The sequence below is a fragment of the Coregonus clupeaformis genome, unplaced genomic scaffold (assembly GCF_020615455.1).
Source record: "Coregonus clupeaformis isolate EN_2021a unplaced genomic scaffold, ASM2061545v1 scaf0018, whole genome shotgun sequence".
Lineage (NCBI taxonomy): Eukaryota > Metazoa > Chordata > Actinopteri > Salmoniformes > Salmonidae > Coregonus > Coregonus clupeaformis.
In genome coordinates this window covers 971947-987591 of record NW_025533473.1, presented here as the reverse complement: position 1 = coordinate 987591, position 15645 = coordinate 971947, and the positions used below count along the sequence as shown (strand labels likewise).

The following is a 15645-nucleotide window of genomic DNA, read 5'->3' as shown; positions in this document are numbered from 1 at the left end:
GCGCCGTGCTCTACCAGCTGAGCTACAGAGGACCACATCAATGCGAGCTGTGGCAAGAAGGTTTGCTGTGTCTGTCAGCGTAGTGTCCAGAGCATGGAGGCGCTACCAAGAGACAGGCCAGTACATCAGGAGACGTGGAGGAGGCCGTAGGAGGGTAACAACCCAGCAGCAGGACCGCTACCTCCGCCTTTGTGCAAGGAGGAGCACTGCCAGAGCCCTGCAAAATGACCTCCAGCAGGCCACAAATGTGCATGTGTCTGCTCAAACGGTCAGAAACAGACTCCATGAGGGTGGTATGAGGGCCCGACGTCCACAGGTGGGGGTTGTGCTTACAGCCCAACACCGTGCAGGATGTTTGGCATTTGCCATACAACACCAAGATTGGCAAATTCGCCACTGGCGCCCTGTGCTCTTCACTGATGAAAGCAGGTTCACACTGAGCACGTGACAGACGTGACAGAGTCTGGAGACGCGGTGGAGAACGTTCTGCTGCCTGCAACATCCTCCAGCATGACCGGTTTGGCGGTGGGTCAGTCATGGTGTGGGGTGGCATTTCTTTGGGGGGGCCGCACAGCCCTCCATGTGCTCGCCAGAGGTAGCCTGACTGCCATTAGGTACCGAGATGAGATCCTCAGACCCCTTGTGAGACCATATGCTAGTGCGGTTGGCCCTGGGTTCCTCCTAATGCAAGACAATACTAGACCTCATGTGGCTGGTGTGTGTCAGCAGTTCCTGCAAGCGGAAGGCATTGATGCTATGGACTGGCCCGCCCGTTCCCCAGACCTGAATCCAATTGAGCACATCTGGGACATCATGTCTCGCTCCATCCACCAACGCCACGTTGCACCACAGACTGTCCAGGAGTTGGCGGATGCTTTAGTCCAGGTCTGGGAGGAGATCCCTCAGGAGACCATCCGCCACCTCATCAGGAGCATGCCCAGGCATTGTAGGGAGGTCATACATGCACGTGGAGGCCACACACACACTACTGAGCCTCATTTTGACTTGTTTTAAGGACATTACATCAAAGTTGGATCAGCCTGTAGTGTGGTTTTCCACTTTAATTTTGAGGGTGACTCCAAATCCAGACCTCCATGGGTTGATACATTTGATTTCCATTGATAATTTTTGTGTGATTTTGTTGTCAGCACATTCAGCTATGTAAAGAAAAAAGTATTTAATAAGATTATTTCATTCATTCAGATCTAGGATGTGTTGTTTAAGTGTTCCCTTTATTTTTTTGAGCAGTGTATTATTATATTAAGAACATGTGGGTGGGATGCTACGCAGGGGCTGGGGTAGGAAATGCATTTGTTCATTCACTGGGTTGATATTCATCTAAACTTAATAGTGGATATTAAGCCATGAGGTTTTTTTGCCCAAGATTGATTCACCCCGGAGAGCTCCAGAGGTCATCCAAAACAAGAGTACTCCCCAAAAAGTAGTCAAAGACGGTACAGTATGAAGATTTTACATTTTTACATTTTAGTCATTTAGCAGACGCTCTTATCCAGAGCGACTTACAGTTAATGAGTGCATACATTTTCATACTGGTCCCCCGTGGGAATCGAACCCACAACCCTGGCGTTGCAAGCGCCATGCTCTACCAACTGAGGTACACGGGACTGGGAAGATAGGCTAAATAGCACACAAACTACATTCTACATATTTTATAGGTCGGCCAGAGGAGTGTGTAATATCTTGGCCTGTACTCATAAAGCGTCTCAGAGTACGAGTGCTGATCTAGGATCAGGCCCCACACCCCCCCCCCCTCCCTCCATTCCTTATAATCTAAAATACAAAACTGCTCCCAGATCAGGCTTTTTTAATACAGGCCCTGGATGGGTGCCCTCTTGTGAAGGAAGATGCACTTTAATGAGAACTTCAACTTGCTTAGCTAGACTGCGACTAGACTGAGACTTGACTTGGTGTCACTCAAACATCGAATCACTACAAACAAAGGCCATGAGGAGAGAGGATTAGGCGAGTGGAGTGCTGGTAATTCTATAAGAGAATAAGACACTGAGGGGATGATGGATCACTTTAAAAGGTATCATCATCATCGTAATTTAACTTATTTGTTTTTAAAATTGTTTACATAGGGATTTATAATTAAAACATTGACACATTGAATGTAAAACAGTCAACTGCATTGCACCATCACACCATAGCTTATGCTAATTTCCAGTGATTCTTATCATCATCATTATCCTCATTACCATCATCAATATCATCGTCATCATCACTTATCGTCAGCCCCAAAAACTAAAAGGTCTCTTTTTGTCAGTAACAGTATTACCAGGAGAGGTCAATCTAAACAAGATGCTGATCTTGGGTCACTTTTGCATTTCCCCCACTAATGGTTAAGGTAAGGATTGGGGGAAGGGAAGCTTATCCTAGATCTTTACCTAGGAGAAACTTCACCCCGGAGAGCACCAGAGGTCATCCAAAACAAGAGTACTCCCCAAAAAGTAGTCAAAGACAGTACAGTATAAAGATAGGCTAAAACTGTTTCTCCAATAGAAATCCCCGATCATACTTGTAGGTGATGTCATGGCGATGTTGGCTTGCTAAGCTCAAGTGCAGAAACACGTCATCGGGTCTAACGGTCATCTCGCGACAAACTGCGCATGTGCAGGCCGTCAAATCAAATGCACTCCTTCGATATGAAGTCGTTTTTGACAACAACAAAAAAACTTGTCAGTTTGTCACTTTCACGAAGTTGGAGTAATAACATGTTCAAATACTTAAGACATTGGCTCAAATCTAGGTTGTGCCTTTAGATTTCGATAAAATTAACAACTAAAGGAATAATCTTTCACTTCTCTCATTGACTTCTAAAACCCCAAACCCCAGCCTGGTCTACCTAGTCTGCTTCGCAAGCATTCCCTGAGGTCTCGCGATGTTGCGTCTCTGTTTTTTTCAGTTATCGTGTGTGACCACAGATTATCCATTATATTGACCAGATACTTAAGTGGCCACTCCAACAATGAAAATAAATATATTCAAAAAAAAAAATGGAAGGCAGTTAGCCTGGGCAACGGTCTCCTTAGCTAATACACTCCCTGTACTCCATATCATGTGCCAAAGACTGCAATTCCAACCACAAAACGTCTTATACAACAACTTGCCCAGCTAACAGCTAAATGTTTGTTATTGACTTTGTTATAAAGTCAAATTCTATTTGAGGCTCCACATGTTGTCATGGAAAATGACAACATGTGGAGTGAACAACAACCAATGAGCAACTCCGCCGTAAATCCAGCGCATATTGAACATTGAGATTGCCGAAAGGGCAGTCTCTTTGGCAATGAAAAGGAGTGTCAAGAAATGGAATGTTAGCTAAAGAGACTGGTACTCAGACTAGAAGGCAGTCGGGAAGAGGCAAGATCAGGTGGGACCATTCTAGCCAATGAGAGGGCAGATACGCGTGTGCACAACAGGCACAACTCCGATATAACATATTTTTTCTCAAAGTTGTCTACTTATCAGTACACTCATAACAACCTAAGCACTACAAAATGTATATTCAATGCATTGAGAAGCCTTTGTCCATAGATGCCACATATCAAGATTCATGCAGATCGGTCCTTCGGTGCCAGAAGAGTAGCGTTTTAAGTGTTTTTCACTAAATTCAAAATGGCGGAACATCCGTCAGGGCGGACCTTACAGGGCAGACCTCATAGGTCCCTCTCCTTGTAAGGAGAGGGACCTATGTACTGAATTTCATGACTTTAGGTCAAACAGGGTGAGGGGCGTGACCTTTCAAAGTTAGCATTTTCAATCTCTTGTTATAGCGCCACCATCTCGCCAATCAGTGTAATTTTGTAAATGCTGGATCTCTATGGCAAGGCGGATCATTACCCCCGTTTCGTCAAAATCGGGTTAGTGCTGTCTGAGATATCGCATGTGACTACCGGACGGACACACATCCACAGTCCACTCCCCGATTTCATTGCGGGGGACAACTAAAAATAAACCCTTCTTGCTAACCATGGGGGTGACCTTGTCCTCATCCCAAATAGCACCCTATTCCCTAGTGTACTACTTTTGACCAGGGCCCTTAGGATTCTGGTCAAAAGTAATGCACAATATACAGTGGGGGGAAAAAGTATTGAGTCAGCCACCAATTGTGCAAGTTCTCCCACTTAAAAAGATGAGAGAGGCCTGTAATTTTCATCATAGGTACACGTCAACTATGACAGACAAAATGAGAGAAAAAAATCCAGAAAATCACATTGTAGGATTTTTTATGAATTTATTTGCAAATTATGGTGGAAAATAAGTATTTGGTCAATAACAAAAGTTTCTCAATACTTTGTTATAAACCCTTTGTTGGCAATGACACAGGTCAAACGTTTTCTGTAAGTCTTCACAAGGTTTTCACACACTGTTGCTGGTATTTTGGCCCATTCCTCCATGCAGATCTCCTCTAGAGCAGTGATGTTTTGGGGCTGTCGCTGGGCAACACGGACTTTCAACTCCCTCCAAATATTTTCTATGGGGTTGAGATCTGGAGACTGGCTAGGCCCCTCCAGGACCTTGAAATGCTTCTTATGAAGCCACTCCTTCGTTGCCCGGGCGGTGTGTTTGGGATCATTGTCATGCTGAAAGACCCAGCCACGTTTCATCTTCAATGCCCTTGTTGATGGAAGGAGGTTTTCACTCAAAATCTCACGATACATGGCCCCATTCATTCTTTCCTTTACACGGATCAGTCGTCCTGGTCCCTTTGCAAAAAAACAGCCCCAAAGCATGATGTTTCCACCCCCATGCTACACAGTAGGTATGGTGTTCTTTGGATGCAACTCAGCATTCTTTGTCCTCCAAACACGACGAGTTGAGTTTTTACCAAAAAGTTATATTTTGTTCATCTGACCATATGACATTCTCCCAATCCTCTTCTGGATCACCCAAATGCACTCTAGCAAACTTCAGACGGGCCTGGACATGTACTGGCTTAAGCAGGGGGACACGTCTGGCACTGCAGGATTTGAGTCCCTGGTGGCGTAGTGTGTTACTGATGGTAGGCTTTGTTACTTTGGTCCCAGCTCTCTGCAGGTCATTCACTAGGTCCCCCCATGTGGTTCTGGGATTTTTGCTCACCGTTCTTGTGATCATTTTGACCCCATGGGGTGAGATCTTGCGTGGAGCCCCAGATCGAGGGAGATTATCAGTGGTCTTGTATGTCTTCCATTTCCTAATAATTGCTCCCACAGTTGATTTCTTCAAACCAAGCTGCTTACCTATTGCAGATTCAGTCTTCCCAGCCTGGTGCAGGTCGACAATTTTGTTTCTGGTGTCCTTTGACAGCTCTTTGGTCTTGGCCATAGTGGAGTTTGGAGTGTGACTGTTTGAGGTTGTGGACAGGTGTCTTTTATACTGATAACAAGTTCAAACAGGTGCCATTAATACAGCTAACGAGTGGAGGACAGAGGAGCCTCTTAAAGAAGAAGTTACAGGTCTGTGAGAGCCAGAAATCTTGCTTGTTTGTAAGTGACCAAATACTTATTTTCCACCATAATTTGCAAATAAATTCATTAAAAATCCTACACAATGTGATTTTCTGGATTTTTTTTCCTCAATTTGTCTGTCATAGTTGACGTGTACCTATGATGAAAATTACAGGCCTTTCTCATCTTTTTAAGTGGGAGAACTTGCACAATTGGTGGCTGACTAAATACTTTTTTCCCCCCACTGTATAGGGTGCCATTTGGAACGCAGCCCTTGACTTTGCCACAGTCCATGAGCTATAGCCCGGTTCCAGATCCGTTTGTGCTGTCTTGCCAACTTCCATGATTTGACAGTGACCATAGGAGTTTGCAAGACAGCACAAACAGATCTTGGACCAGGCTACAGGGGTGGATCATAGTAGTCTAATGTAGTTTCCTCGATTCATCTCCTCTCCTTCATCTGCATTGGTTTGTACACAGGGGACAGGTGAACGTAATATTGTGGATGCTTCTCTCAAACTATTTATACTTTTTTTACTCTCTAGTTCTTTCATTTTAAGTGCAGAATGCAGATGAAGGGAATTACACATAACTGAAGTACTTCGGCATAAATCAATACAATGCCAACACTACGCACAGCAGGTGCAAACTGATACAGATGCACAATGCAATGTTAGCTTTCCAATATGAACGGACAGACTGTTTGATTTTAAATAAACTGTAGGTTGGATGCTCAAGGTTTCTCCTACATGGAAAGGCAATGAGAGAAACGTATAATACCAGTCGGAACTCAGAATGATGCAGAATGACTCATGCTCAATTGAGTGGGAGCGAGGGAGAGAAAGAGAGTGTGGGAGCGAGGGAGAGAAAAGGAAAGTGTGCAAAAGGGAAGAGATGGAGAACAGAAAGGCGAGGAGAAGAGGGCAGAGAAAGTGAAACAGAGATGGGAGACGTGCAGGGTCAAAGAGGGGGAAGGATGGACAAGGAGAGAGAGTGTGATAAGGACAGAAAGAGTGATGACAGAGAGAAAGAGAAACAGAATGAGAAGAGGGCAAAGGAGAGCAAGAGAGAATAATACTGAGATCGAGAGAGCAAGAAAAGGGTGGCTGAGTGACGTGGAGTAGCTTCTCAAAAAGACCATGTCGTTCAGGTTCTCTTCATTCCTTCATCCAACCTACCAGACTCCGTAGGTTTAAGACTCAGAGTGAGGCTCTAGCTAGCCTGTAATCCAAACTGATAATGGGAGACTGGACATGTGGTTGGGATGGCTAAAGCATAGCCTGGACTCCAAACTGGCATACTCCGTTTCACCAGTGATTCCTAGCCTGGAATTAAAAATGAAACGGAGCATTCGAAAGTCTGGATTCCAGGCCAAGTTTTAGCCATCCAAACCACATGACCAGTCCGAGTCTCCCATGTAGTCAGTCTAGTCTAATCCGCAGGTCGCCTGGTAGTGTGTGGCAGACAAAGATCCTATTAAATGACTCTATATGTCCTATATGTAATTATGGTGGCAGACAGGTGGAAGAGGGGTGTGACGCCGTGCTGCGTTACCCATGATAAGGTGTATGAGCAGCACATGACCGTGGGAATGTGGTTATAGGGGACACGGCGCCGCCTTGGTGCTGCGTTTTCCCACGATGTGTGTGTGTATGTGTTTAACGTGACATACAGTGGGGAAAAAAAGTATTTAGTCAGCCACCAATTGTGCAAGTTCTCCCACTTAAGAAGATGAGAGAGGCCTGTAATTTTCATCATAGGTACACGTCAACTATGACAGACAAAATGAGAAAAAAAATTCCAGAAAATCACATTGTAGGATTTTTAATGAATTTATTGGCATATGATGGTGGAAAATAAGTATTTGATCAATAACAAAAGTTTCTCAATACTTTGTTATATACCCTTTGTTGGCAATGACACAGGTCAAACGTTTTCTGTAAGTCTTCACAAGGTTTTCACACACTGTTGCTGGTATTTTGGCCCATTCCTCCATGCAGATCTCCTCTAGAGCAGTGATGTTTTGGGGCTGTCGCTGGGCAACACAGACTTTCAACTCCCTCCAAAGATTTTCTATGGGGTTGAGATCTGGAGACTGGCTAGGCCACTCCAGGACCTTGAAATGCTTCTTACGAAGCCACTCCTTCGTTGCCCGGGCGGTGTGTTTGGGATCATTGTCATGCTGAAAGACCCAGCCACGTTTCATCTTCAATGCCCTTGCTGATGGAAGGAGGGTTTCACTCAAAATCTCACGATACATGGCCCCATTCATTCTTTCCTTTACACGGATCAGTCGTCCTGGTCCCTTTGCAGAAAAACAGCCCCAAAGCATGATGTTTCCAACCCCATGCTTCACAGTAGGTATGGTGTTCTTTGGATGCAACTCAGCATTCTTTGTCCTCCAAACATGACGAGTTGAGTTTTTACAAAAAAGTTATATTTTGGTTTCATCTGACCATATGACATTCTCCCAATCCTCTTCTGGATCATCCAAATGCACTTCAGACGGGCCTGGACATGTACTGGCTTAAGCAGGGGGACACGTCTCGCACTGCAGGATTTGAGTCCCTGGCGGCGTAGTGTGTTACTGATGGTTGGCTTTGTTACTTTGGTCCCAGCTCTCTGCAGGTCATTCACTAGGTCCCCCCGTGTGGCTCTGGGATTTTTGCTCACCGTTCTTGTGATCATTTTGACCCCACGGGGTGAGATCTTGCGTGGAGCCCCAGATCGAGGGAGATTATCAGTGGTCTTGTATGTCTTCCATTTCCTAATAATTGCTCCCACAGTTGATTTCTTCAAACCAAGCTGCTTACCTATTGCAGATTCAGTCTTCCCAGCCTGGTGCAGGTCTACAATTTTGTTTTTGGTGTCCTTTGACAGCTCTTTGGTCTTGGCCATTGTGAAGTTTGGAGTGTGACTGTTTGAGGTTGTGGACAGGTGTATTTTATACTGATAACAAGTTCAAACAGGTGCCATTAATACAGGTAACGAGTGGAGGACAGAGGAGCCTCTGAAAGAAGAAGTTACAGGTCTGTGAGAGCCAGAAATCTTGCTTGTTTGTAGGTGACCAAATACTTATTTTCCACCATAATTTGCAAATAAATTCATTAAAAATCCTACAATGGGATTTTCTGGATTTTTTTTCCTCAATTTGTCTGTCATAGTTGACGTGTACCCATGATGAAAATTACAGGCCTCTCTCATCTTTTTAAGTGGGAGAACTTGCACAATTGGTGGCTGACTAAATACTTTTTTTCCCCACTGTAATCCTGTGTAAGGGACAAGAGGTTACAATATGGCACAACAGGGCGCAAGTGTGTGTGTGTGTGTGTGTGTGTGCATGAGCAGCAGGTTATTCACATTTACATTTTAGTCATTTAGCAGACGCTCTTATCCAGAGCGACTTACAGTTAGTGAATACATATTTTTTTATATATTTTTTTTATACTGGCCCCCCGTGGGAATCAAACCCACAACCCTGGTTATCCTGTATGGTACAATGCTTTCAGAAAGTGTTCATACCCCTTGATTTATTCAAACATTTTCTTGTGTTACAGCCTGAATTCAAAATGGATTAAATCGATTCCCCCCCTCACCTATCTACACACAATACCTAATGATAAGTATTCACACCTTTGAGTAAATACATTGCAGAAGCACCTTTGGCGGCAATTACAGCTTTGAATCGTCTTGGGTATGTCTGTATCAGTTTTGCACATCTGGATTTGGGGATTTTCTCCCAATCTTCCTTGCAGATTTTCTCAAGCTCTGTTAAATTAGATGGGGAGTGGCGGTGAACAGCAAGTCTTTCCACAGTTTTTCCAAATGGGATTAAAGTCTGGGCTTTGGCTGGGCCACTCAAGGACTTTCACATTCTTGTTCTGAAGCCATTCCACCGTTGCTTTGGCTGTATGCTTGGGGTCATTGTCCTGTTGGAAAGTAAATCTTCACCCCAGTCTAAGGTCATTTACACTTTGAAGCAGGTTTGCATCAAGGATTTGCCTGTATCTGACTCCATTCATTGTTCCCTCTATCCTTACCAGTCTCCCAGTCCCTGCTGCTGAAAAGCATGCCCATAGCATGATGCTGCCACCACCATGCTTCACGATAGGGATGGTGTTAGACTGGTGATGAGCTGTGCCTGGTTTTCTCCAGAAATAGCACTTTGCATTCAGGCCAGAGTTAAGTTGTCTCATCAGACCACAGAATCTTTTGCCTTATGATCTCAGAGTCTTTCACGTGCCTTTTTGCAAACTCCAGGCGTGCTGTCATGTGCCTTTTTCTCAGGAGTGGCTTCTGTCTGGCCACTCTTCCATAAAGCCCAGATTGGTGAAGTGCTGTAGAGACTGTTATCCTTCTGGTAGGTTCTCCTATCTCAGCCAAAGAACTCTGTAGTTCTGTTAGAGAGGTCATTGGGTTCTTGGTCACCTCCCTGACCAAGGTCCTTCTTGACCGGTTGCCCAGTTTGGTCTGAAGGCCAGCTCTAGGCAGAGTCTGCATAGTTCAATACTTTTTCAATTTCCAAATGGTGAAGACCACTGTGCTCTTGGAAACTTTCAACACTCTAGAAAATGTTTGTCATTTCTGGCCCTTCCCCATATATATATATATATATAATCACAATTATATCTCGGAGATCTACGGACAGTTCCTTGGACTTCATGGTATACTTTCTGCTCTGACATTCACAGTAAACTGTGGGATCTTATATAGACAGGTGTGTTTCTTTCTAAATCATGTCCAAACAATTGAATTGGCAACAGGTGGACTCCAATCAAGTTGTAGTGACATCTCTTGGATGTGAATACTTATTTAAAATATATATTTCTCTATTTAACTTTCAATACATTTGCTAACATTTCTAAAAACATGCTTTCACTTTGTCAATATGGGGTATTGTGCGTAGATGTGTGCGAAAAAATGTAAATGTAATCTATTTTGAATTCAGGCTGTAACAACAAAATGTGGAATAATAAGTCAAGGGGTATGAATACTTTCTGAAGGCACTGTATGTGATGGGATAAAATAGTGATGTCTCAACGCTAATATTTCCACTGTGTGTGTGTGTGTGTGTGTGTGTGTGTCATGTGATACTACTAGGGCAGTGTTTCTCAATTCTGGTCCTGAGAAAACACTGTTGGATTTCCCTCCAGTAAGACATCAATTTACAGTATAGCTGCCTGTTGTTGTGTGGAAACATATTGAGTGAGAGATGAGTCCATCTTGGGCTTTTGGGGCTATGAAAATGTATTGGATCATAGCTAGCATTCCGCTGCTACATGCTTAAAAAATTACAAGGCGCCTACAGTTATGTTTGCATGCAGTATGTGATGTATAGCTATATTGACATATTCCAGACAGTATTTAGCAGAGACGGGTGACTCCAGTCATGGAGGCCTAAGTATCTGCTGTTTTTTGTCTGATTTAGACCTGGAAAACTGGCACTCCTTTCACACTACAGAGCTGAATCGAGCCAAGTTGACCTGTACTGCGCTGGCCTGGTTACGCATCCCCCGTAGTTCTGGAACAGTACTGCACAGGACAATGTGAAAGGAAAATACTCAAGCCAGCACAGTACGGTTCGTCATGATAGTGTAAAAAGGGTAGTAGTGTGGGCAAAAGAGAAAAATCTACCTGCAGACACTCACTCAGCTTAGAACCAAAGCCCCCGGAGTTGCCCGTCCCTAGCGTAAAGACTGAAGGTGAGGTGTAGTTGAGTGTAATGTGGTCCTCACCTCTCCTGTTTGAGGGCATACTCCAGCATCTTGATCCTCCTGACCAGGTCCTTCTTCAGGTTCTCCTGGCCCTTCCTCTCGCCCTGCAGGAAGGCTATCTGGGCCTGGAGGAGAGAAGAGCGCAGAGGTCAATTTCCTGAAGAAAAATGTGTGTTTGCTTCAGCTGAGCTATATTTTTATGGCAGTGTAAGTTGTAGTGGTAGTAGTGATTGCAATGGTAGTAGTAGTAGTAGTAGTAGTAGTAGTAGTAGTAGTACTAGTAGTAGTAGTGACTGTATGTGTTTAATTCAAGGTGAACATTAGACCAGGAGAGACAAAATAAGGTATGTAAGCCATCAGTACATAGTGGACGCACAGCTAAAAACTTCCACAGGAGCAGGGTGAAACAAAGGCCAGCAAAATAAGAGAAATACCTGCACATTATTTAGCTAGGTGCTCATTGTACACATTGTCAGCTTTAAAGCCACAATCTCAGTCTGACACAAATGGCACCCTATTCCCTATAGTGTACTACTTTTGACCAAGCCCCATAGGGCTCGTAGTGCACTATATAGGGAATAGGGTGCCATTTGGGACGCACACACGCTTTTAACAATAGACCAGTACCGGAACTTGTTTTCTTTCAAGTGTTTGGCTACTCAATTGCTATACATTTCCTGTTGTTTGTTTTGATCTGGATTATTTTAACTCCTTCCAGGAATTTTAGCTGGTTAGCCGATTTGTGACATAATGCTATGGTTGACTGATGGACTCACTGAGTGGGTGTTTGTGAAAGTTGCCTTTAAAAAGGACAGATCCGGGCCAGTCTTGTTTATCACCTCGTAATAATTAAGGTTAGGATTGGGATAGGCAGAACTGATCCCGGATCTGTCGCTGGGGTGAACGGGCTAATTGTGCCAGGCTACACAGCACTCTAATCGCAACTAATCCGATTAAGGATAAACACAAAAAGGAATCATTTTCCTCCCCAATAACACACGCACACACACACACACACACACAGTGAGTCACATACAGACACACAAACACAGTTTTCTAGGACTAGCGTCGGGATAATGAGCTATTTCGCTAAAGCAGCAACATAGATAATAACCTCCACCCACATTCACCGGCCTCTTTTTTTCTCTGTACATGGTAGAATCGCGCAACAAAATTAATACTGCTTTAAATACTTAATCAATGTTATTAATTAGTAATAACTTTGAATTAGCAGAAAATGTAGTCTACTTAGAATAATAGACCTATTTAACACTTCAGGTTGTGAGACTGTATATAATAGGCTACAAAAACATACACACAGTATACTACACGCACACCGCACAAACCCTGTCTCGTAAAACCCTCACTCCAAACCAAAATCAGAATGACCTTTCCACTCCAACATCTACAGTGAATTCCAGTTACCCAGTTGCTGATGGCAAGGGTTGACCATGGTATCTGTGCTATTCATCTCCAAAATGGCCATCTATTTGGCTCTCCACACATTCCTGTTGGTTTGTAGAGAGCCGCAGGGCTTTCAACCCCCACGTAGCCCATGGACACCGGAATGCACTGACATACCAAGCACCTCGGCCAAAACAAGCCCCATTTGGTCTGAAAACTCAACCCAGTTTAAAACTATGGGTCCTTCTATTCTAAGCCATTTAGACTTTGCAGAGCTCATAATTTATGTACTTTGAGTAACAGCAAAAACATTTCAACTAAACTTAAAATTAGGCCTTGTGGGGCTGAATAGTCTTGAGTTTCGCAACTTCGTTCTCAGGCTGGACTACTAGAGTCAATTCTCTGAACATTAGCTAAAAACGTTAACTAGCCAAGACTAAATGTAAGCTTGTGTACCTAGTAAACAGACACTCACATCGATGACCTGATCTGATTTAAACTTACTTAAGGCTCCCGAGTGGCGCAGCGGTCTAAGGCACTGCATCTCAGTGCTATAGACCCCCTGGTTCGATTCCAGGCTGTATCACAACCGGCCGTTTATGTGAGTCCCATAGGGCGGCGCACAATTGGCCCAGCGTCGTCCGGGTTTGGCCGGTGTAGGCAGTCATTGTAAATAAGAATTTGTTCTTAACTGACTTGCCTAGTTAAATAAAGGTAAAATAAAAAATAAAATAAACGTACTTAACATGAGTTAACATGATACAAATCAGTACCATGAATCAGTTAAGAGCGCAAATATAGCGAACTTGTGTACTAAAACATACGCTCAGATCAATTACCTAACCTGATGACCTAACCTGCTTAACTAATATGAGTTGGCCTAACTCAAATGTTACGCTGTACATTCAAATCAACATTTACTGGTCAAAAACACAGATTTGCAGATGTTATCGCAGGTGCATCAAAATGCTTGTACAGTACTTCTTGCGTCAACAGTGCAATAATACCGAGAATAAAAATTAATAAATAAAAAATACGCACATCCAGAAAAATACAAAATAAAAATGAAGAAATATATCAGAACGAGCAATGTCAGAGACCGGAATATTAAAAAATTAATATATTTCTTAAATATTTATGATTGTGCATATATTTTTATGTACACTACCAGTCAAAAGTTTGGACACCTACTCATTCAAGGGTTTTTCTTTATTTTTACATTGTAGAATAATAGTGAAGACATCAACACTATGAAATAACACATGGAATCATGTAGTAACCAAAAAAGTGTTAAACAAATCAAAACATATTTTATATTTGAGATTCTACAAATAGTCACCATTTGCCTTGATGACAGCTTTGCACACTATTGGAATTCTGGCAACCAGCTTCATGAGGTAGTCACCTGGAATGAATTTCAATTAACAGGTGTGCCTTGCTAAAAGTTAATTTGTGGAATTTCTTTCCTTCTTAATGCGTTTGAGCCAATCAGTTGTGTTGTGACAAGGTAGGGGGGTACACAGAAGATAGCCCTAGTTGGTAAAAGACCAAGTCCATATTATGGCAAGAACAGCTCAAATACGCAAAGAGAAACGACAGTCCATCATTACTTTAAGACATGAAGGTCAGTCAATATGGAAATATTCAAGAACTTTCTAAGTTTCTTCAAGTGCAGTCGCAAAAACCATCAAGCGCTATGATGAAACTGGCTCTCATGAGGACTGCCACAGGAATGGAAGACCCAGAGTTACCTCTGCTGCAGAGGATAAGTTCATTAGAGTTACCAGCCTCAGAAATTGCAGCCCATATAAATGCTTCACAGAGTTCAAGTCACAGACACATCTCAACATCAACTGTTCAGAGGGGACTGTGCGAATCAGGCATTCATAGTCGAATTGCTGCAAAGAAACCACTACTAAAGGACACCAAAAAGAAGAAGAGACCTGCTTGGGCCAAGAAACACGAGCAACGGACATTAGACCGGTGGAAATTTGTCCTTTGTTCTGGAGTCCAAATTTGATATTTTTGGTTCCAACCTCTGTGTCTTTGTGAGATGCGGTGTGGGTGAACGGATAATCTCCACATGTGTAGTTCCCACCGTAAAGCATGGAGGAGGTGTTATGGTGTGGGGGTGCTTTGCTGGTGACACTGTCTGTGATTTATTTAGAATTCAAGGCACACTTAACCAGCATGGCTACCACAGCATTCTGCAGCAATCCGCCATACCATCTGGTTTGGGCTTAGTGGGACTATCATTTGTTTTTCAACAGGACAATGACCCAACACACCTCCAGGCTGTGTAAGGGCTATTTTTACCAAGAAGGAGAGTAACGGAGCGCTGCATCAGATGACCTGGCCTCCACAATCCCCTGACCTCAACCAAATTGAGATGGTTTGGGATGAGTCGGACAGCAGAGTGAAGGAAAAGCAGCCAACGAGTGCTCAGCATATGCAGGAACTCCTTCAAGACTGTTGGAAAAGCATTCCAGGTGAAGCTGGTTAAGAGAAAGCCAATAGTGTGCAAAGCTGTCATCAAGGCAAAGGGTGGCTATTTGAAGAATCTCAAATACTATATTTTGATTTGTTTAACACTTTTTTGGTTACTACATGATTTCATGTGTTATTTCATAGTTGAGTTCTTCACTATTATTCTACAATGTAGAAAATAGTAAAAAATAAAGAAAAACCCTTGAATGAGTAGGTGTCCAAACTTTTGACTGGTACTGTATATAAATATATACAGTGGGGGAAAAAAGTATTTAGTCAGCCACCAATTGTGCAAGTTCTCCCACTTAAAAAGATGAGAGAGGCCTGTAATTTTCATCATAGGTACACGTCAACTATGACAGACAAAATGAGAATTTTTTTTCCAGAAAATCACATTGTAGGATTTTTTATGAATTTATTTGCAAATTATGGTGGAAAATAAGTATTTGGTCAATAACAAAAGTTTCTCAATACTTTGTTATATACCCTTTGTTGGCAATGACACAGGTCAAACGTTTTCTGTAAGTCTTCACAAGGTTTTCACACACTGTTGCTGGTATTTTGGCCCATTCCTCCATGCAGATCTC

General features: G+C 43.1%; 1 protein-coding gene across 2 annotated transcripts in view; it reads right to left on the bottom strand.

Moving 5' to 3' along the window:
• LOC123483068 (striatin-like) overlaps positions 1–15645 on the bottom strand; it is a 72642-nt gene that overhangs the window by 25747 nt on the left and 31250 nt on the right. For both annotated transcript variants that reach the window (XM_045212509.1, XM_045212510.1), the window contains exon 2: positions 11189–11292. In XM_045212509.1, coding sequence (XP_045068444.1) covers positions 11189–11292 — 104 coding nt within the window. The remainder of the gene's footprint in view (positions 1–11188; positions 11293–15645) is intronic.